Genomic DNA, 22276 nt, shown 5'->3' with positions numbered 1-22276 from the left:
ATTATATTCCGTAAACGACAACAGTATGCAAAATAATTCTACTAAGAGCTTTTCACGGGTCTGTCCATGTCAAACCTTCAATATATTAAGTCGCAATTCCTTAATATAATTTGGATGGGCAATAAGGATAATTATTCTTGAAAAATGGATTTACCAAAAAATCTGAAATTTTACACACAAGTTATTGCTCTGGACCAACTTTAAATTAAACATTAACCTCATTTAAACAAAGATTACTTTTTATTCCCATCATGTCATGTTTTATAAATTTAGAAGCTCATTATTGCCTTAAATACATTCTTTATTTTGAAATAACAATTTATGAATGCAAGTGCACTAGAATACTAGGTTAATATATCAATATACCTTACTCTTACCGAAGACAATAGTTTACAAAGTAGATATATGTCTCTATAAAACACAGGGTACAAGTATATCACAGTCTTCAACATAATTCTGATATTGTATGAGGTTATAATACATTGTTTAGTCCAATATTTGACGAGTACACAACCAGATGTAAAAACTATATCGGACGAAATAAAGGGGTATACCCCTTCCCCCGGTTTCCTGTACCCTTCCCCTGTGCCCTTTGACTTTGTGGGCCTATTTTTCAATCGTTTGTTTGTTTTCTTTGAATTTCGTATCGGTTGCAAATTATCTGCATTTTAGTGATTAGCCTGTCCGTGCTATGTCTTGTGTTCTGTTTTTGTTTGGGTCCGCCTGGGCTCCTTGCCACTGGTTCTTGTTGCTGAGTAGTGTGGGGGTTGCGTTCATTGAACGCCGCCTTTACTTGTTGATCTTGTTAATCATATTTTAGCATTTGTGTATGAGTCCAATTGGATCAGGATTGTTCTCAATCACGTCAAATGACCACCTCTTTATTTCACACCACGGTTTTATTGACATTTTGACTTAACTTTCAGATTGTTACTTTAATTACAATACGGATTTGATATGGATTAATGACTCTCAAAATATGAGAACGAGAGCAAGTGGGGTGCAAAAAGATTTGGACTCTGAAAAGGAACACGAAGATAAATGGGGTGTGATACGGATTTGGTATGGACTTATTCTGCTCTGGGGATGAAAACGAGGCTAAATTAATACGATTGGACCAAACAATTATTTCTACTGGAACACTGAAAGTGTACTGGTAATGTTCATTGGTCATACATGTTATATTTTATTCATAAGGCGTGAAATAAATAAAGTAAACATTCAAACTGTTGCATCAAGTTGCATCAACAATCCTATAGAATAACAAAAACCTTGTTGACTACGAAACATATGGTCTTAAATCAGCACAATTATCCGTTGAAAGTAAGAATAAAAACTGTTACATAAACTGATTTCAAGTGTAATAAATAACTTTCTTATTCATATTTGTTTTGATTAAGAATAACATAAACCTTGAATACATATTGAAATATGTACTTTTCCTTCCAAACATTTCTATTTATTTATAACATAACAAGAATTAGTCACGTGATGCCAGATCATTACCACGAATGATAAATCACGTTGCTCTTAATACTTGACAAACTTTTGAAGTGGGATGATAGATAAGCGTGTATATTCGACAGGTATGTAAAAGGAATAATACTGTTGCTATTGAAATGGGCAGTTTTTTCACAGAATAGTTTTGAATTAGTTTTCATTCTTAATAACAGTACACAACTTATTCATAAACTAAAACTTAAAGATCCTGTAACTTAATTTGTATGGATATAATGCTCAAATGAAGATTTATCAATATAGTAAGTTCCAAAAGTATTATTTGTAAAGATATTACCGATTTATATTTCATGTTAATAGAGAGAGTAAATTAGAAATTTATTTTCTATAAAGTCCAAGAAAGAAATGAATGCATATATTTTAATAATTTAATGGATGTTTCCGAGGCGCCATACCTCCCTCTTTAGTCTAGGGCACTGGACCGGGTTCATATATTTAGGGTCAGGAGATGACGGATCAAAACAACTTCCGGCTGTAGCAAAATATATCCCTTTTATTGTAATAAATTTAAATGATTTTAGTTAAGGTTATAAAAACCAAACGTACACAGTACAATCTTATTTTCTTTCAAAAATATATTTTTTTAATTCTATTGCATTTAAATAATGTAAACATACATGTACAAAATGGCCGACATCATATTACACAAAGAAAAATATATTCTAAGAAATGATCTTAGAACTAAAATAATATAAGTCTATAAACATTAGTTGTAAGCAATTTACAAATGCAACATATGAAGAGAATTACCTTTAGCAAAATATATCCCTTTTATTGTAATTAATTTAAATGATTTAATTGGTTATAAAAACCAAACATGCACAGTACAATCTTATTTTCTTTCAAAAATATATTGTTTAATTGACCCTATTGGTCAAACATATATTCGGCATAGAAAATCATTTAATAACAAAGGAATAGTAAAGAGGAAAGGTGAAAAGATAGCGTTCTTGTAAATCACGTTGAGTAGTCGATTTAAATTTACAATGCATACTGCTGAAATTTAGAGTATTAGTATATTTGGGATATAGGGATGATAAAGGTAAATTGGTACACCTGTGACATGAACACATATTTGCAGTACATATTTTACATATTCTTCGATGTTTGAAAAATGTTTAAGAAGCATAACTATATACATATCCAAAATTTCACTTAAGTCAGGTAACAATCTTAATTACAACTTCCAGGATCTTTAACATATTAGGTGTATTTCTTCCTCATATTAAAATCGGACACGTTTCTATCGGACACTTTTCTCCCCAATTACGGGAATTGTTCGACAAGATGTTAATTCGCTTTATTATAAAATTTGTCATATATATGATTTGATTTCATTAAAATATGATTTAACATAAAAAATTATATCACACACAATTCAGGATCTTTTTCAATAACATATTGCTCTTAACTCGGAATGGGAATGTCTTAAAAGGCGTTTTGTTTTTCCAATCGCAACTATTCGGCCTTTTCCGTCAGTCTTCGGACAAGGACCTATATAACACAATAGTATAATAAATATACAGAACGGATACGGTTTTTTGGTCTAACCTTCGCTATGTAAACAAATAGCAATTTAATGCTGGGAGTTGCTAACAAGCTAATTTCCAATATATCAAGTAAAAATCAACCTAAAATAAGTGAATTTATAGATACAAAAGAAAGCAATACTTTATTTATATATTTATTAATCATGGTTGTAGAAACCGAAGGTACAGAATGCACACCTGTTAACATCAAATTGAATTTGTTTAAATGTGTACATCAGTGGGCATTTTTTAAATTAAACGGTGTTGTCACATATATTTTCAATCATTATTTAACCGAAACATACTTATTTCCTTTGGATGTCAACTATATGCATATAACAAGCGTAAATGATTATACAGTTAACATGTCCGGTAATGGTATGTGCAAGCTACCGTCTATGCTCCCTAGCATCGGCTTAAGCAGAATTCATGTACAGACTCAAATCGAGTCTACATTTCTTATGTAATTTTGTTGTGATTAATGCTTCCGGGGGATCACTTTGTTTCCAGATTTTATTTTCAACATTTAAAGCCACTGACCTCCAGATGGTAAAATGAAAAAATGAAATAAAATTTCAAGTAAACAGTAAAATTTATACTGATCTAGTAAGGTTTATTGTATACATTCATCATTTCTGACACCTTGATTCAAGAAAGAATGTTGACAAAAGCGTTAATATATCGGGTTTTTCTTTTCCATAATTCCCTGCGGTCTGAAGACCGCAGGGTATTGGTACGCGTTTAACTTTTGAGGCATGGAGGAGCACGTGGCCTGTTTTCGGTACATGGAGGAGCATGTGATTTGTAAACCGCACATGATTGGTTAATTGACCTTTTCGAAAATCTAGCTAAATACCGTTTGCCGGTACGTTACGGATTTACATCTAGGGAATTAGTTCGAATTACACCTTATTAACAACAAAAAACTATTACGTGATATTTCTAATTTTCTATAATTATTTTACCATTTCAGGTGGAAAAACTTGAATGATGTGTTTGAAAATTATCAATGTTTCTATCTCAAACTATCTCTATCTCTTATCTATCTCAAATTTTACAAACAATAAATTGTTTATACTGAAAATCTACAAAATTAAAATATTCGTAGTGGCATCTGCCATACCAAATAGAGATATTTTCTGCGTAAACTTATGTGTTTACTTTAATTTTTTGCTCGGAATTATTCAGAAATGGTATTTAATCATTTTCTTGAAAAGAAATAATTGTTTTATGTTCGACCTTCTTAATACCTTGTTCTATATTGATCGATTATTGTCAACTATATTCCTGATACAAACGTTATTTATCCCCCGAAACAATGTTGAAAATAGTTAAATGAAATATCTCTATATTATAAAAAATGTTCCCCGCAGGAAACCATTTTACTTGTCTACTACGTTACTTACGCAGTAGCAAATACAAATAGGAGAAGATAATTCATGTAACGCGGTCACGTGTCACAACAGTGGTCCGGAAATATCCCGGTATCCGGTATGCGCGGGATGGTTTATCAATTTTCGTCATTTAGTAGGCCCCTATCACATTTCAAGCTAAGGTTAAAGCGATAAATTGGTCATCATTTATATGAAATAATCAATCAATTATAATTTTAGTGCCATGAATTACTACAAATATAAAAACAAAAGCAGTTATTCGTATCCCTACATGTTTGATAAAATCCCGGATTCCGTGCCTTCCGGAGCACAGGTCGCGATATTGTCCTGTACGACCACGTGATACAAGAAAAAAACCCGGATGAAAGAATTCCGTGGTATAATAAAAGAAGGTCTTTCCCGTTGGTGGAAAAGCGAACTGTTTGTTTTCAGAGCAATAATGTTAAAATATGAACAATTTTGATTTCGATTTCTTTTAACTATATAATGTTTTTGAGGGGGAATTTTGAACTATAAGCAAGACGGAGGTTTTTCTGCTATCTTCTGGAGGTCAGCTGCTTTAACATGAACTGGTGAGATTTAGAATTTAATTTTGAAACAACCCCAGATGTGTTCATATGGCGGTCATCATATGTAAACATACATGGCGGCTGCCCAGATAACAAAAAGGGGTATAGACCAAAAGGGTTATCAGTTTTCCTGTTGCATACAATGCCCCCCTTGCATTTTTTGTTTGATCTTTATTTATTAGTTTATCTAGAGTAAGTTTTATTCGATTTGCTATGCAACCTGCAGCAATTTTGTATACCGTATTAAGAAGTGTTATAGGTCTCCAACTTTTCACGCTTTGTTTAGGTTTATTTTCCTTTGTAATACATGTTATTACACCTTGTGTTTGGGTCACTGACAATTTATTTGAAGTATAAACATCATTGATAGCTCTTACCACAAAAGGACCTAAATCTTTCCAGAATACGTTATAAAAATCTGCACAAAAGCCTGATGTCCCCGGGCTTTTATTATTTGCCATATTTTGTAAAACTTTACTAGCTTCTTCATAACTTATATAGCCTTCTAATACATTTGATTCCGATTCACTTAAAACCGGTGCTTCTATATTTTCCACAAATTGTAAAAAATGATCATTTTCATCATATGACGACTTTTTGCAGAAAAGAGTTCTATAAAAATCTTCAATTTCTTTTAATATTAACTTTTGATCATTTAGAATACTACCATCATCTTTTTGAATCTTATGTATAGTCTTAGTTATGTAACTGTTTTTCTAAACCGCAAAAACAAATTGAAGATTTTTCTCCTTCTAACGTTCATTTTGCTCTTGACCTTATAAGATAACCTTGCAGCTGAATATTTGAATATTATTAAGTTCTTTTAAATTTTTTTGCAATTCTTGCAATCGGTTAAGTTTATCGTCTGACAAGTTTGATTCGATTTCATGTATTTCATTTATTATACTTTTTTCATCATTTCTTTCTTTTTTCTTTAGATAACTGCTGTACGATATAGCCTACCCTCTCAGTTCCATTAAAAGTGTTTCTAAAAACAACCGATCGTTTATCGTAAGCTGAATTTCATTATTTCATATTTCCGTTATAATGTCAAGGTTATATATAGGTTAAGCATACTGTTTGTTAATATCAACTATTTTGTCTGTATTTTATTCAATATCTTTTAAAAGGGAATTATTATGTTTCCATAGACCTTTTCCGTGTATAAAATCATTAAACTTTATCTTCATTATAACAATGGAATGATCTGACTGATAGCTTTTCTCAATATTGATATTTTCTCACGAGGAAAAATTGTTTCAGTTACCAGGAAAACATCAAGGCGTGCTTGTTGGAATGGAGTCGGTTTACGCCAAGTGCATCTGTTCAGATTTGGAAAAAAAATCTCTCAATGGATCAACAAGATTTCGCTGATCAATATTTTGTAATATAAAATTTCTAGCTTTATTATTATTAACAAATTTATAGTTGTAATAATCTTTTTCAGGATCTAGAACTAAGTTAAATTTTCCACACAAGATATAAGAATCACGCACACGCACACTTACACATATATACACAATAAACACAGAAAGGACAATTGTTCCCAGTATAAACTTGAGAAAAATGAATAAATCACTTATAGAATGGATATTTTTTTATTTTGTATAAATGCAAAAATGTGAGAGTAAAATGAACCCAGATGGCTGGACTATTCTTCTGTTTCTTTTGTGTATAAACAAGCGCTTTACAGACACTGTCTTCTTTTAAACAGCTCATTCCTATGTCACAACCCCAGAATATTGGTTATATCCATGTTTTAAAACAACGCTACACAAATAGGCTGCTTAGGTATGAAAACCCTCCGGCGCAAATTATTTCTTAAAATTCTGTTTTAAGCTAGGAATAAAATTACTGGTTGTTGCGGCCTTTTGTTGCACCGAAAACTATATTATTAATAACCAAAAATTTATATGCAGGAAACTCATTGAATAAAAGTTGAGATCAGCAATTTAAATATTATATCAAAAAAGACTTACTTAGAGAATAATATAAATCTGATTTGAACATTTCTGATTCTGAATAAGTAAACGATGCTAGATTGAGAATAATATGGAAATTAAATTCTTAAAGCCAAAATAAAGCTAGATGTTGTACAGTATATATAATATATCAATTGTTGAACTGTGAAAATGGAAACGAGATCAAATTGATAAGAAAAGATCCATTAAATATGATTAAGTCGAAAGATCTTACGCAAGGGCTGGGACCTCATTGGTTTACATTCTATGAAACGTAAAATAATAAATGAATATAATATAGGGTTAATAATAGAAAAAAGCATCAAAACACGAGGATATCTGATTTGTACGAGGATAAACCAGATTGCAGAGCGTTTTTATGTTCTTTCGCTTTTGTATCATATGCAAAAAATTGAAACACGTTCTCTGTTGTCACAATATGAAACCCCAGAAAAGAAAACCAATGTACGAGCATCTGGTCGTTATCTTTTTCCCTACACAATAAGTAAACCCCATAAAAATGAGCCAATCAACGAGTATGCCCTATTTTATCCCCGTCAGACAATGCGGTAACTGGGTTGCGGTAACTAATACCTGCACTCAAGTTAACGCACTGTTTGTCTAAAGGTAGGTATACGATTTGACTCAGACACATTTTCAATGGGAATGTCTCCAATTCTGATAAAATCGAATATCGGGTTCCTGTAATTTAAACAATACTGTATGATGAAACCATTCATCGTGTTTTTTATCTGTTTATTTGAATATATAAAAAAGGAAAAATCGCCTCAAATTTATCGGAATTACACTAATATTTTAGTGTTTCTACCAAATTAATTTATACTTCAATGTATTGTCATTAAAAAAAACGATCCTATTGTCTTTATAGGTTGAAGGCAGCAGTTCACTTTATTTCACGAAACATATTGTTTGAAAATGAATTTTGAAAATGGAGTTCTAAATGGGACATACCGAATAAGGTTTGTCCTCGTTATGTTGGTGTTGGTTGTATCCACACACTATTATATTGAATATGGTATGTATAATTTTTTTTATAATTAGTGGTTCTTCATTTGATTGCAATTAAATTCGAAGCATTTTCAAAACAAATACTCATCATTTATGTCGGTCAGGTGGTATAACAAATGTATTGTTTAACGTCATGATAGTACATGTATTTAATGTTTTCGTTGCTAATTTCTTCATCGTGTCAGCATAGTGTATACAGTTCATCGTTATAACTTTAATGAATTGTGCATTACATGTTTTCTTTTCATAAATTTAGCAACAAGTAGATAAATTCGGTGATAATTATGTACAGTTAATTTTTTTAAGTTTTTATCGATAAGTTCTTTCGATTTTTCCTTTGACAGTGAAACATTAAAGGAGGAATTTATACAGTTACTAATAATTTTAATCGACGGAATGCTTACAGAAATTACCCTTAAATTATTACCCTTAATTATGTTGTTATTTGTAGATTAATTTATTTATTACTTTTTATTGTTGTTTTTTTTTTGGTTTGTTTGTTTGTTTGTTTTCTTGTTTTTTGTTGTTTTCTTCTTCTTTTTTTTCTTTTTTTTTTGACATTGTTTATTGAGTATAGATTGCATAATCAATGGAACATTATTGGCTATATTCATGGAATTCCCTAAAATGTTGTTTATTGACAAGGGGAAGAATTTTTAGTTTTGGTGCAATACTACCTCATAATAATACATCTCTGAAATTAGTATACATTAGTATACATGATTCCCGTCTTTTGTTGCATCTACAGAGATAGGTGTAGTATAACAATTACTGTGAATTTAATTTCTAATCTCAGTTTCCTTCAATGATGGTGAAATCAGTTACACTCGCATGTCTCCAAGTCCGAAACACAACATGGCATCAGTTTACCAACAGGTAAGAAAATCTTATGAAAAGACAAGCAAACATATTGCCAAACTGTCAAAACAATATTGGACAAGGCACTTGCCAAGTCTTATATAACGTTTTCATCTGCGTACGAGTAAAAAGACTCAACAATGGAAAATGACAATTTATTTCACAACAAAATATTTTTGACAGAACCTTTATACTACGAGTATATAGTCTGAATTTAATATTCGCGTTTAAGACTGGAAATAAAATAAAACAAGGCTAGATTTACGATACAAATGCTGAAATTTTCTTGGTTACACTTTACAAGGTGTTCTACATTGACACACGTTGTTTGTGCGTGAACCTCTTATTACAAATGCGTCGCTAACCTTTGGTATTAAGTGACAATAAGAATATTGTTTGTATACTTTCATTTACAATGTATTCCTAAATTACGTATTATACATACTTCACGCTTATTTGATGCATTATCAATGTGCAAAAGCTACAAACTACGATGAGTAGTTCTTCATTCAATTATTTTATTATGGCGATGTAGATGACAAAATGAGTGTGTTTCTTTTGTTTGTAGGTATACAATTTTGAAGAAATACAAGCAAGAAATACGAAAAGAATGAAATTTCTAAAACAGCAGTGTTACTCGTCAGTTCGAAACCTAGATAAAAATGAAAGATATATGCATGGGAATTTAAGTAAAGATATATTAAGGTTATTAACGACGCCTAACCAATCAATACTATATTGCCGAGTAAGTAAAGCAGGATCCACGTATACGCTGAACACTCTTAACCAAATATTTCATTGTGATTATAATTGTTTAGTAAATTCTTCCAAAAGAATCTGGGTGTTGCCGTATGAAAAGAAAAAAATCGAAATAAGAAAATCTTACAAGTTTCTCTTTGTGAGAGAACCATATGGTCGATTATTTTCTACATATTCAAATAAGTTTTATCTCCCAAAAGGATATTGGCATCCAATAGGTACTACTATCACAAGAAAGTTTAGAGAGAATCCATCAAAAGATAGTCTTGAATTCGGCCACGATGTAAAGTTTTCTGAGTTTATACGATACATTGTGGAAGAATTTGAAGTTGGTCACAATATGGACGAACATATCAGACCAATGGCCGGCAATTGCAATCCTTGTAGATATGAATTTGATTTTATTGGTAAATTAGAAACAATGTCATCAGACTTTGCTTATCTTAAAAATGAATGGAGCAAAAGAAATATCATTAAGAAATCTCGGAAAGATCTAGGAAAACAGACAAATCTATTTTCAGCAATGAATCATTTTTACTCCACCCTGAAAAAGATTAATGGATCACATATTGAGATATTTAACCTTTACCAAAGGGCGTGGAGGTACTACCAAATAACAGCAGTCATATCAAAACATATTGACATGCCGTTTTCCAAGAATATGACTTTTAATTTCCATCAATTCAAACAGGAACTAGAAAAAGCTAAACAAATGTCGGATGTGTATAATACTACAGCAGTTAAAGCTCAAAAATATGAGGCGATGGTACATGCATATTCTACTGTTCCTTTGAGAGATTTAGAACGATTGAAAATCTTTGTCAGAGAAGACTGTTTGCTATTTGGATACGACGAGAGTCCTGCATGGTTATTTGACAGAACATTATCTAGTAATGCATCAACTACGTTCAACTATTTCATCGGCCTTGATTAAATAAAATCGGATTTTTTAAGCAGGATATATTATCATTAATAAAGAAAAGTTTTCAATGTCATTACTTCTATTATTTCGACCATATTTCAATACAATGTGCATTTATTTGTTAAAGGGTTTACAGGTTGAAATAGATATAATTATCGATAACAACGTAGATGATCAAATAAGGGCCATGAAAGAATATATAACATTACTTAATGTGACTTAAGCTGCAGTCTCACTTACTCCCGGCAGAGCCCAGGACCATTCCGGTTAGTTACCGGGATGATCCGGTACGATCCGGGGTGAAATTATTGTTGCGGTCACACCCCGGCAGCACAACGGTAGCTCCCAACTAACCACCCAGAATGCGCTCCGGATCATCCAGGCAGAGCCCAGGTGAAGCTACGGTTCATGCCGGTGCTCCCCCGGTTGTTCCCGGATGACGCCGGAAGAGTCCCGGTTGACCCAGGCAGAGCCCCGGCAAAGCCCAGGACGATCCAGGCAGAGCCCCGGTAGAACCCCGGTTGATTTAAAATTGCCGAAAATGATAACATTGATACATAATTTTTATTTAATATAATATCTATTGTTCCAGAAAAGTATGATTTTCTTAAAAATCCTTATGCCGACTGGATAGAAGGGAAAGGGGAAGGGGTTTAATACAAACAAGTGCAATCATCGCAAATTGTCGTTATTCTTTTGAAATGAACCGGGCTTTGCCGGGGCTCTACCGGTATCAACCATAGCTCTACCTTTATCCTCCGGGGCTCTGCCTTTAGTTACCGGGGCTCTGCCGGCATCTACCGGGGCTCTACCGTAGCTCTACCGTAGCTCTACCGTAGCGCTACCGGCTATACATACCCCGGATCATCCCTGGTTTGTGCCGGCAGAGCTACGGTGCTTCCTCGGTATAACCGCGGACGTTCCCGGCAGAGCTAAGGATAAAGCGGGCAAAGCTATACCTTTCCGGATCATCCCGGACCACCCAGGTGATATTAAATATTTTATTCCATCCAGAGGTTCCCGGTAACCGCGGACGTTCCGGCAGAGTAAGGATAACCCGCGGGCAAGCTATACCCTTCCGGATGTAATACTGTAGCTTTGACCAATTGGTCACATTTAGAGACATTTAATTTCCCAACCAGGGTTTTAACAGAAACATGAATTAAGCCCTCAGCCTGGTCCTACTAGAATACAAGTAGTCACATAAAATAGATAAATACAGAATCCCTAAAGAAAGACCAACACGACAAAATTGAAAATGTTGCAGGCTCGGTTTGATTGAGCCTGTTCATGGACGGTACTGGAAAGTGGAAGTTACCATCCACGCCCCTAGCACCGGCTTAAGCAGAATTCAACATTTAAACATGAAGTAGTAAAAATTTGAATTTAGAAACATCCGCAGATGTGTACGGCGGTTATTATGGAACCTTCAATGTGACACTTCCGTGTCATTCCATTACAAGTGGCGTATGGTCCCCAAGTAATAAAAAGCGTGAGCCCTAAACGAGAAATCACAGGGCGGAACTAATTAAAATGGAATTTTGAAAGGGGATCAGAGGTAATTAAGCCTGCATATCACAGATAAGACGTCAAAAGACAAATTTAAAAAGCAGGCAACATATCCTTAGGGTGATTCAACATTATTTAAGTAGGAATATTGGAACCAACCAACTAGAAAGTTGAAACTAAAAATAACCCTACAACGTATCTATTAACTTATCAGAGGAATGAGACACAGAAGATAAGTGCTATGTTTGCTCATGTTTTCAGCCTTAACATCTGAAGCATCGTGTCCCTGTTGATTTTACTTAATAGGCTGAAGTGACTCTCAAGGTTACGCTCCCTTCGCAGCTCACTGAATACACAGAAGTGAGCGATAGTGGAACATTCGACCGATGCGCAGGAGAGTATGTCAAGGTATACGTATTGCTCAGTGTATATACTTGAATTATTGTTGTTAGAAGTATGTTATCAAAGTACGAATAGTTAATTTGCCCTTGTTAAGGAAAATTTAAAGTAATTATTTTTTTACTATTTTCGCTAGTATATTTTCCAATAGGGAAATATTTCTGGACCATAACTGAAATTATTCTTCTTTAAGAATTAGATAATGTATGAAGGTTTGCGCGGAACGGTAGCTTGCTCTTGACACTACCTTCCATGAACAGATTCAATCAAACTATGCCTGAACATTTTCAATTTTTGCCGTTTTAGACTTCTTTAACCTTATTTTCTCTATTTCATTTTTATTTATTAAATGGATGGGATTATATCACAATTTACTGTTATTTGAAATGACTAAGCGCTAAAACTGTAAAGTATTGAAGTGATTGTCAATATAAAGTACACACATCTTATAATTATAAAATGTTTTGATGTATATGTTTATAAAAAAAAAATACAAAAAATGTACTTATTTTAAAATAACAGTATTTAAACGAGTCCCCTTCCTGTTATTTCAAGACTGGTACGTGCACGTCATTGAGAAATCATAGGACATCGGCCGATGATTGAAGTGCCACATGCCACATGCGTATGTCATATTTAGTCCGCCCGCTCATCGGATTAGTAATCCGCGGGTCACTGGTTTGATTCTCGGACGTGGACAATTGGTCCCAAACATTGAGTCTTATGGTCATTTGTCTTAGTTTTCGTTATATCTAAAATGTTGACTACATCCTCCAGCTTAAACTATGTATTCTTGAAACATGATAGGATCATAAAACATTCAAGGGTGCTACTATCAGTGATACCGTGACAAACCAAGTAATTATAATAAAATGTTCATGACTGGCCAGAGATAGGAAATTTGAGGGGAAACTGGGAATCTTTAAATAATGCGTAGGGCTGATACATGTAGTTTATTTAATTCGGCATTAAAACCTGTAAAACACGGGAATGTCATGCTTGGCAAATATTACACACAATACAACTATTATTAACATTATTGAATTAGAAGTACTAGTAAGTATACAAATACCAGCCTTTAAAACCCACATATGTAATGTATATTTAACAATAATAATAATGCAATTATATAAAAGCATTTTCAACATTGTTAAGCTTATCATGTTTTCACATATTACTTTGCACGTTAAGACGAAGATATACCTATTTTTATGCCAAGTTTGTTGTTCACAGAACGCTATCGACTAAAATCCCTGAAACAAATTCCGTCATTCCGTTAATAAGTAAGATAATTTCCCCGAGGAGTGATTAATATTCTGAGAATCAGAATCATCTGAAGAAAACATTAATTATTCTTCTGTCAACCGTTAACTTCATTTCTCAACACTAAATGCAAATTGATATCAGGAATGTGGAGGTCGTTATAATGAAATTCGGTCATAGTATGTTACACAAATTATCTAGAAAAATAAATTTATTAGAGACGTAATATGTTTAATATGGCGCTTTCTGTTCATTTATGCGTATATTATGACAAAAAGTCATCCATATTAAGCGTTGTTTATGAATGTAAAATTGTCTGACCATTCTAGCTATTGCATTTTGTACATTTGTTTTAAACACTACTTCTACTAAGCCAAATAGCTGAATATCTTCGTCGTTTTCTTTTATTTCACTTACAAAATGAACACTACACAATCACGTGATAAACAAGTATCACAAATTGTCAATTGAAAGTAAATATTAAGCAGAATGACTTCGCAAGTTCGACAGTGCACTTTAGGTGATTCCAATAGACTTATTATCGAAGAAATGCGGCTAAGACTAATGTTCAAAACAACTGCTTCGGATGAATTCGAAACAATTACTTTCTTTACAGGCTATTTTATTAAACATGCATATAAAGTATATATGGCTGTTTAATGTTATGTGCTATAAACATATTGTACAGTTTACGTATACAATGCATACAATACTTTCCGTATCAAAATCAGGAACTAAGCTATTTGAACAGTAACACTCAAGTTCTATCAAAGTCCAATTATTGTAATTGTAAATTTCCAACAGTATTCATATACCCTGTGTAAACCATTTCTCATGTATTTATGTTGTTGTTATTGCTATAAACTTTGTAAGTTTAAAGCGGAATAAACTGTATTGTATTGTATTGTAATAAGTTTTTATTTGTTGGGTAAATTTCATCGGAATATGACAGAAAATGTTCGAACTCAATAGATACATACAACAAATCAGTTGCCAAATTTATAATCGTACTAATACGTGTATGTAATGAAAGGTTTCGACGAAATTACTTAAATTATATGTTAAAAGTAAATCTCAATGCATACATACAATGACTTTTATAGTTCAATTGCTATGGTTATAATCGTTACTAAGAAAATATTTGTGTTATGTTTGTAATGAAAACCACCTTCAACTAAATTACTAAAATAATATGTTAAAAGTATAAAATGAAAACAATGTCTATTTGAAATCGTATGTCTAAAATGAACCTCATATATCTTATTGGTTAATTTCATGAATTATAGATTCTAGTCTTCTGTAACACAGCACTTTTTTATAAATAAATAAACCACATTGTGGCACATATAAGTAAGTAAGTAAATAGTTAATTATCGTGACATGTGCATAACTTTAGAAGAGCAATCAGTATATATGACGAATAATAATATCTTAAATATAATATAGGTAATAATATTTTAAAGTCTTTACCTTAATAAAACAATTTTCCATGGAAATTTATATCATTACACCTGTTACTTTTTTCCTACAACAGCGTATGAAAGTACCACTTCATTCATTACGGTAATATTACGGGATCCTCAGCGTGCCATTGTACAGCACGCAACTTATCTGGACCCCCCCCCCCCCCCCCCCCCATGCAAGATGGTGAAATTTCCGGCATATGTAAAACTGACGGAAACGCCAGTCTGATATGCAAGAATTAAGCATCTTGGTTATAGTTTAACATTATTTTGATAATATCTGTCATATGTTGCATTTCGGGTCGGAATTTCCGTCCTAAGGGGAACCGCCCTTTGGGCGATATCGAGGCTTGGCGACTTCATTCATAACGGTAAAATTACGTCATCAAAAGCGTGCAATTGTACAGCCACGACTCATCTGACAACCCCTATGCCAGATGAAATTTCCGACATGGGTAAATCTAACGGAAACGCTAGTCTGATGTGCAAGAATTGTCTAGGCGTGATAAAAAGAGTATCGAATAGATACTAATAAACATACTGATATCTGTGTTCATATCAGATGCTTTTCTACGCTTCATTGTTCTAAATAAGAACCAAAATGTCTGTCAAGATCAATGCAATTGTTGTTAACCAAAAACCTACCAGAACAAAAATTGATTAGCCTTTGCAACAACAGCAGAGTCAGTTCAGTCTACGCGTCCGTGCAGTCTGCCGAGACTCTTTACGGCTTGTACTTTAATTATTAATTTGCTTTGACATTGAAATCCTTTAAACTTCGAAAAGACAGTTTCAAATTCCAAGATTGAAATAAGGTCATCTTAAACATCACACTGATTTCATCGTCTCTATCATCAATGGTAGGTTACTATGTCATCGCGCACCTGCTAAATGCTCCCAATCGGACCATTGTTTTGTGGAAAATCCGTCGACTCGAACTGAGACTTCATTGGTTCATATTCTATGAGACGTAAAATAATAAATGAATATATTATAGGGTTAATAATAGAAAAAGCATCAAAACACAAGAATATCTAATTTGCACGAGGGTCGTCCCCGAGTATAAACCAGATTTCGGAGTGTTTTGATGTTCTTTTTCTTTTGTATCATATGCAAAAAATTAAAACACGTTCTCTGTTGTCACAATATGAAACAACAGAAAAGAAAACCAATGTACAAGCGTCTGGAACAATATTGGCTATATTAGTTGGATATAATGATAGTATATTAATATTGCATTTGTCGTAGTTAAGAATAAAGGTCGTGAACGCTTTACCTGTATTTATTAGTTTACTTCAAATTAGTTACTTGTTTTATGCTCAGAGATTTCTCCACTTTATTTCTTTATCACTTGGGCATATTGTTAACCAACATAAAGGTTAAGTATTTTTTTATTAAATGTACTTTAATGATAGAATAATAAGTTAATGTTTCTCAAAATTATATTTTGGTAAATATTATAATTGACTTATCAAAGATTCCATTGTAGTTATAAACTTGATTTAAAATCAATAATCCAAAGTCAATAACGGTCTTCTTCTAGTCAGGGACAATGTTCTTACAAATTCATAACGTTTTAACAAAGACATAATACTTCTTAAGCTATGGATAACACAATGATTTCACTCACAAAACACACAGTAACTTTGATTTTTGACCTACTTATGATAATCACATCTCAAGCTTCCTCTCAAGAGACTGAGCGGACAAGGATTTTACAAGAAGTTTAAATATGACTTTGACCTTTGACCATATGATCACAAAATCAAAAGGTGAAATTTACTTGCAATAAGAATCCCTAGTTAGTTCAATAAACAAAATCTTTTTCCTTCTTAAGATATTGAAAGGACAGTGATTTTATATTACGTGTCATGGTATCCTTGAACTTTGACCTTTGACTTGACCATGTAACACTACTGAGCAAATAATCGCTGTTCTACTTAATATATGTTTAGCTAAACTTACTGGCACATTACATCCATCCACTTATAAAATATTCCTTGTGCAACATCGCTGTAAGATATTCATCGACTAAAGAAAATCTTTATTGCTTAGCACAATTCTCTTAAGAATCACTTCAATGATTCCAAATAAAAAATGTACATTAATGTACACAGTTAAGAATAATAAAGTTGTTGTTAAAAGAGTCACAAAATATGGGTGAAAAGTAAACTTAAAACAAAACATAATATTTTCATTTGTGTCTATTCTGTGTAATATTAAACAACAATAAAAGTTTATTATTGCCTCAACATACAATGCGATAATGTTATTATTCCAGAAATATTTATATAAGTAGAGTTACAATAACTTTACTCGCGATAAAAACAATTACCCTTTTGCAATATTGCTAACAGACATTGTTTTATATCCGTTATTTACAACCAATCATTGCTTTTAAATTGTACCACGTGACCATCCAATATATTAACATATTTTCCCCTAAGCTTCCAATATAATTATCCGAAATTGAACACTGAAATGCGTTGATCGTTCCTATATAATTTCTATGATAAAAGCCGTCAATGGCGAGAGTATGCGAACTAAGTTTACTAAGAGCTTTTCACGTGTCTTTCAATGTCATTAAGTCGCAATTCCTAAATATAATTTGGATGCAATAAGAATAATTATTCATGAAAAACGGATTAACCGAGTGATCTGAAATTTTACACACAAGTTATTGCTCTTGACCTACTTGAAATTAAACATTAATCTCACTCACCTAAAAAAGCTTATTTTCAGCCCAATCAAGTGGAGTCCATTTAAATGTATAATAAATACGATTTGTATTTGTCAATATCTGTTTTATTTAGAAGCTCATTATTTTCCTTTAATACATTGTTTACTTTGAAATAACAAGTTATGAATGCAAGTACATTAGAATACTAGATTTGGGTGCGAAAGGATTTGATATGAACCATTTAGTCTCTGAAAAGGAACACGAAAATAAATGGGGGTGATATGGATTTGGTATGAACTTATTGTGCTCTGGAGATGAAAACGATGCTAAATTGATACGATTGGACCAAACAATGATTCTACTGGAACACTGTGTATTTGTAATGTGCATTGGTTATACAAGTTATATTTTATTCATAATGGTGTGAATTAAATATAATTTACAGTCAAACTGTTGCATCAACTATGCCAAAGAATAACAAAAACCTTGTTGATTACGTAACATATGGTCTCAAATCAGCACAATTATCCATTGAAAGTATGAATAAAAACTGTGACATAAACTGATTACAAGTGTAATAAATTGCTTTCTAATTTATACGTGTTGTGATTCACAATAACTTTCATCAAGTATGACATTGTCCTTCTGATAAAAGTTAAAAACATTTGTATATTGTATTTATCTATAACCCAACAAGAACTAGCCACGTACATCAGATCATTACCACGAATGACAAAATTAGTTGCGCTTAATACTTGACAAACATATAAACGTTGTTTTTGAAGAGGGATGATAGATAAGCTTGTGTATTCGACAGGTAAGTAAAACAATAAAACAATAATACTGATGCTTTTAAAATTGGTTGTCTTGTTGTTGTTGTTTTTGTTGTTTTTTTATATCTGCTGAGTTTTTTGTTCGTGTATAAGTTGTATACTGTTATTAAGAATGGAAACTTTTTCAAACATAGTTCTGCCTCATATTACAATCGGTCACTATTTTCCCTAAATACGGGAGATGTTCATGAAGCTCATTGGTTCGTGTGGGGGTTGCGTTCATTGAACGCTGCCTTTACTTGTTGGTTGATCTTGTTTATCATATTGTATCAAAATTCGCTCTATTTCTGTTTTAATAAATAAAATTTGCCCAATTCATTATTTGATTACATAAATATATGATTTGACATAAAATTCTGGATCTATTTCAATAACACAATGCTATTAAATCTGACCATGTCAGTTTTAAATTGCAATTGTTTAGGCGACTGCTACGGTTGATTTAATTGACGTTCTAAAACACCACAGCGTTTGCTGTCACAAGTTTTAAGTGATGTCATTTTATGAAAAGTTTACGTTCATCGATGTTTCCGTTTTTGAAAAACAACAAACTGAACAACAATGTTAGTAACGACATATGGGAACAAAGGACGACAACAGTTATTCAAGTTGATGATGTAGTCATGTTTTGCGTATGTTTAAACAAAACACCAAGTGAGATGTCAAAAGTGATTTAGTCGTCCCAAATTGTGTGTTAAGTTAAAAAGCACTTTTGTTCATGTGGCACAAATATGGTTTTGAAGGCAGGAAATCGTTCGATGATTACATAGAAGTTTTCAGTTTCTGTAAACGAGACAATTCAACAGTTCATACGGGCTTTCGCCGTCTATGTTTCTTTATAAAAGAACAAAGACTATCAAATGTGTGTGCACGTCGGACCCGTCGATTACTATAGCGGCGTATAACAAGGGGTGTCAAGTGATAACTTCTACAGACATCGTCTTGATATTAATGAAAAGGATATTAATTCTTAGACCATGCTACAACAACGACCGAAATATTTCTGTTGCAATATGAAATCGGTATTTAAAAGAGTGAAATAAGTATATGTACAAAAGTTGGGATATATTCTTCTTCTTCAAAAGTAGGTTTTTTTATTATTGATTAACTGAATTGAATAATAGAAGTATAGTAAAACGTCTATGTAATATCATTTGGATTTTCTTTTATCTCAGTCACTCAGATTTATGATTTCCCATAACTTGCCAGTATGTATTGTAGGACTCATGAAGCGTGTTATTACCGCTAAGACAACGCACCGGGACATGGTAAATAGCCAAACCTACTGTAGATAAACTATTGTGAGATTCTTCTGACTGACTAAACCTTCTTTCCTAGAGTCAAGACCTTGCGCCAATGGACTTTCGTCTGTCCAAGAATCGAAGGCCGTTGTCGCGTTTTTATCGCACGCATGGTAATATTATCACACGGTTTGCAGTAGTGCGATGATATGCATACGTATGGTCTTTTATTTGCCAACAGGCGTGGTTTTGTTATGTATAATTCAGTTTGTATTTTCCTCATAAATATATTTTTAAAGAATCAATAATGTTTAAGAATGTTTAATCTAAACAATATCTATTTCAATTTATTCAGCATAAACATAACGTAAAAAAATATAGAAATAATTCTGTTTCTCGATTAATTTATACATGTAATATTGAGAGATTATTTCAAGCAATTTCCATTACAAAATAAGATATTCTTTTTTAAGTAGTGTTAGATTTAAGGTTGAACTGCTTCCATTTCATTTCTTTACATGTTCAAAGAGTGATCCCATGTTACATCGGGGTAATCAAGGATAGAGCGGATAAAACATATATATTCTTTCCAAACTGACAAGCTTTTTGCACTATTATAGATATTAGTATCCCATTTAACATTGTTTGAAATCGTAACACCAAGATGTCTATGATTGTGTACACGTTTGGTTGGCTTTCTATTCATTTGAGTTGGGTGATGATTTACTTTTTTTATTTCTTGAAAATATAATGGATTCTGTTCTGGACGGATTAAAAGTAACCAGCAAAGCCTTTGACCATTCATGAATTTTTGATGGTCATCATTCAAATGCCGGGCTGCATCTATGAGATTTTCAACAATAATACAAATGCTCCTGTCGTCTGCGAAAAGTCGTTTGCTCGAATTTACATCGTCAAAATTATCGTTTACATATAAAAGAAAGGAAGAGGTCCAAGGTTCAAGCCCTGGGGTACGCCGGTATAAGATGATCAATTTGAATAACAATTAGCGTATACAACGCGTTGTTTGCGGTCAGAGAGATAGGAAGTGAACCAATTAAGAAGGGAACTATTTATTCCAATTGAGGAGAGCTTATGTAAGAGACGATGCCATACTCTGTCAAATACTCTTGAGATGTCGCAAATCCCAGCAAATTAAAGCATAGACAAACCTTTTTTGACATAACACCATACAGTATAATTTAATCAATTAAATAAAATGTGAATATATATCTTTATTTACATGCTGTATGTAATATTACTGTAGCACTACCTTATCAAAGGTATCAAGCTGAACAGGCTTGTCATAATACTCAGCAATAATTTTATCACTAGACTAACTAGCTACCTGCATGATTTCTTGTATTGGTACATCTGTTAACTTGGCTTTTAAAACAGAAGCCCTATCCCTGCACTGGACATTATGTTGTTTAACCAGCGGCTTATAGAAGAAGATGTTACGGCTTTGTAAGGTTTAACATAACTAATGAAAAGTCTTTGTTCATTCCCATGTAAAGAAAAAGTTCTGTGAATATAATTTTCTAATACATTATAAGCACAAATTCTCCACTTCAACAGGATTGAGTCTTCCTATTTACTTTGTTTTAACAACCCACTATAATACAATGTGAATGAATCTTCATCTTTCTTGAAATTTTCAAAAATTAACAAATTTATTGAACTAGAACGACTTGCTCTAGTTAATGCTACCAGCCTCACTAATTTAAATGTCAACATCTTCAAAAAGAAATATCTTTACCAGGAGAAAACTGCTTTAGGTAACATAAGACACAAAAGTTAACTCACATCCATGTCTATTTTCATCTGAAGAATGATTGTAGACCAGTTAAGTGTTACCCAAAGCGGTGCAATCAGTAATACTTCTGCCTTGTCCTGCCGAACAATCTGTACAAGTCTTTCCAGCAGTGTATTCACCCTAGACGCAAATATGTCAATTTTAGTTTTACCAAATAAAGTTGAAATTTTTTGCAAAAATATTTTCATTAAGTTTCCACTCAATATTCTTTTTGATTACACGAGAACTGTAGTTAGCTATATTATGTTACCTGGAATATAAATAGCGGACAACCAAATGTTCTTTTTTATGCATATAGAATTATCAAGACTGTCACATTTTAATGACTGACAACCACCTATATTATTTATATATATGAAACTCTACAAGAATTATCAGATCTTATTTCAACATGTGTATATGTTAGGAATTTACAGAATGAATATAGTGCTAGAAAGATAGCTAATAATTTAGTAATTTATATGATTTTTGATTCATCTTCAGTCCATTTGCCACCAATAGAAATATCTGAACAAACAGATCCCCAGCCATTA

General features: G+C 32.6%; 1 protein-coding gene across 2 annotated transcripts; it reads left to right on the top strand.

The window, feature by feature from the left end:
• Nucleotides 1-1508: 1508 nt before the first annotated feature.
• On the top strand, nucleotides 1509-10612 carry LOC132716447 (uncharacterized). 2 transcript variants are annotated; one of them, XM_060699719.1, is made up of 6 exons: nucleotides 1547-1586; nucleotides 5949-6021; nucleotides 6274-6394; nucleotides 7861-8007; nucleotides 8797-8876; nucleotides 9427-10612. In XM_060699719.1, exons 4-6 carry the CDS (start codon nucleotides 7908-7910, stop codon nucleotides 10549-10551), a joined length of 1305 nt encoding a protein of 434 aa, XP_060555702.1. In that variant the 5' UTR covers nucleotides 1547-1586; nucleotides 5949-6021; nucleotides 6274-6394; nucleotides 7861-7907; the 3' UTR covers nucleotides 10552-10612. The 2 variants fall into 2 exon arrangements, with proteins under 2 accessions (XP_060555703.1, XP_060555702.1); XM_060699720.1 differs by lacking the exons at nucleotides 5949-6021; nucleotides 6274-6394 and having other exon boundaries at nucleotides 1509-1586.
• The last annotated feature ends 11664 nt before the right edge of the window (nucleotides 10613-22276 follow it).

Source organism: Ruditapes philippinarum, unplaced genomic scaffold (assembly GCF_026571515.1).
Source record: "Ruditapes philippinarum isolate M1 unplaced genomic scaffold, ASM2657151v2 ctg937_1_1_1_1, whole genome shotgun sequence".
In the NCBI taxonomy this organism is placed as follows: Eukaryota; Metazoa; Mollusca; class Bivalvia; order Venerida; family Veneridae; genus Ruditapes; species Ruditapes philippinarum.
The sequence above is the reverse complement of the archived record's forward strand: the minus strand, read 5'-3'. Positions and strand labels throughout refer to the sequence as shown.

Coding starts and splice junctions, on each gene's coding strand:
- LOC132716447 (XM_060699720.1), top strand. CDS start 7,908: ATGAATTTTGAAAATGGAGTTCTAAATGGGACATACCGAATAAGGTTT. Junction 8,008..8,796: donor ACACTATTATATTGAATATG/GTATGTATAATT, acceptor TTCTAATCTCAG/TTTCCTTCAATGATGGTGAA. Junction 8,877..9,426: donor TGGCATCAGTTTACCAACAG/GTAAGAAAATCT, acceptor TTTTGTTTGTAG/GTATACAATTTTGAAGAAAT.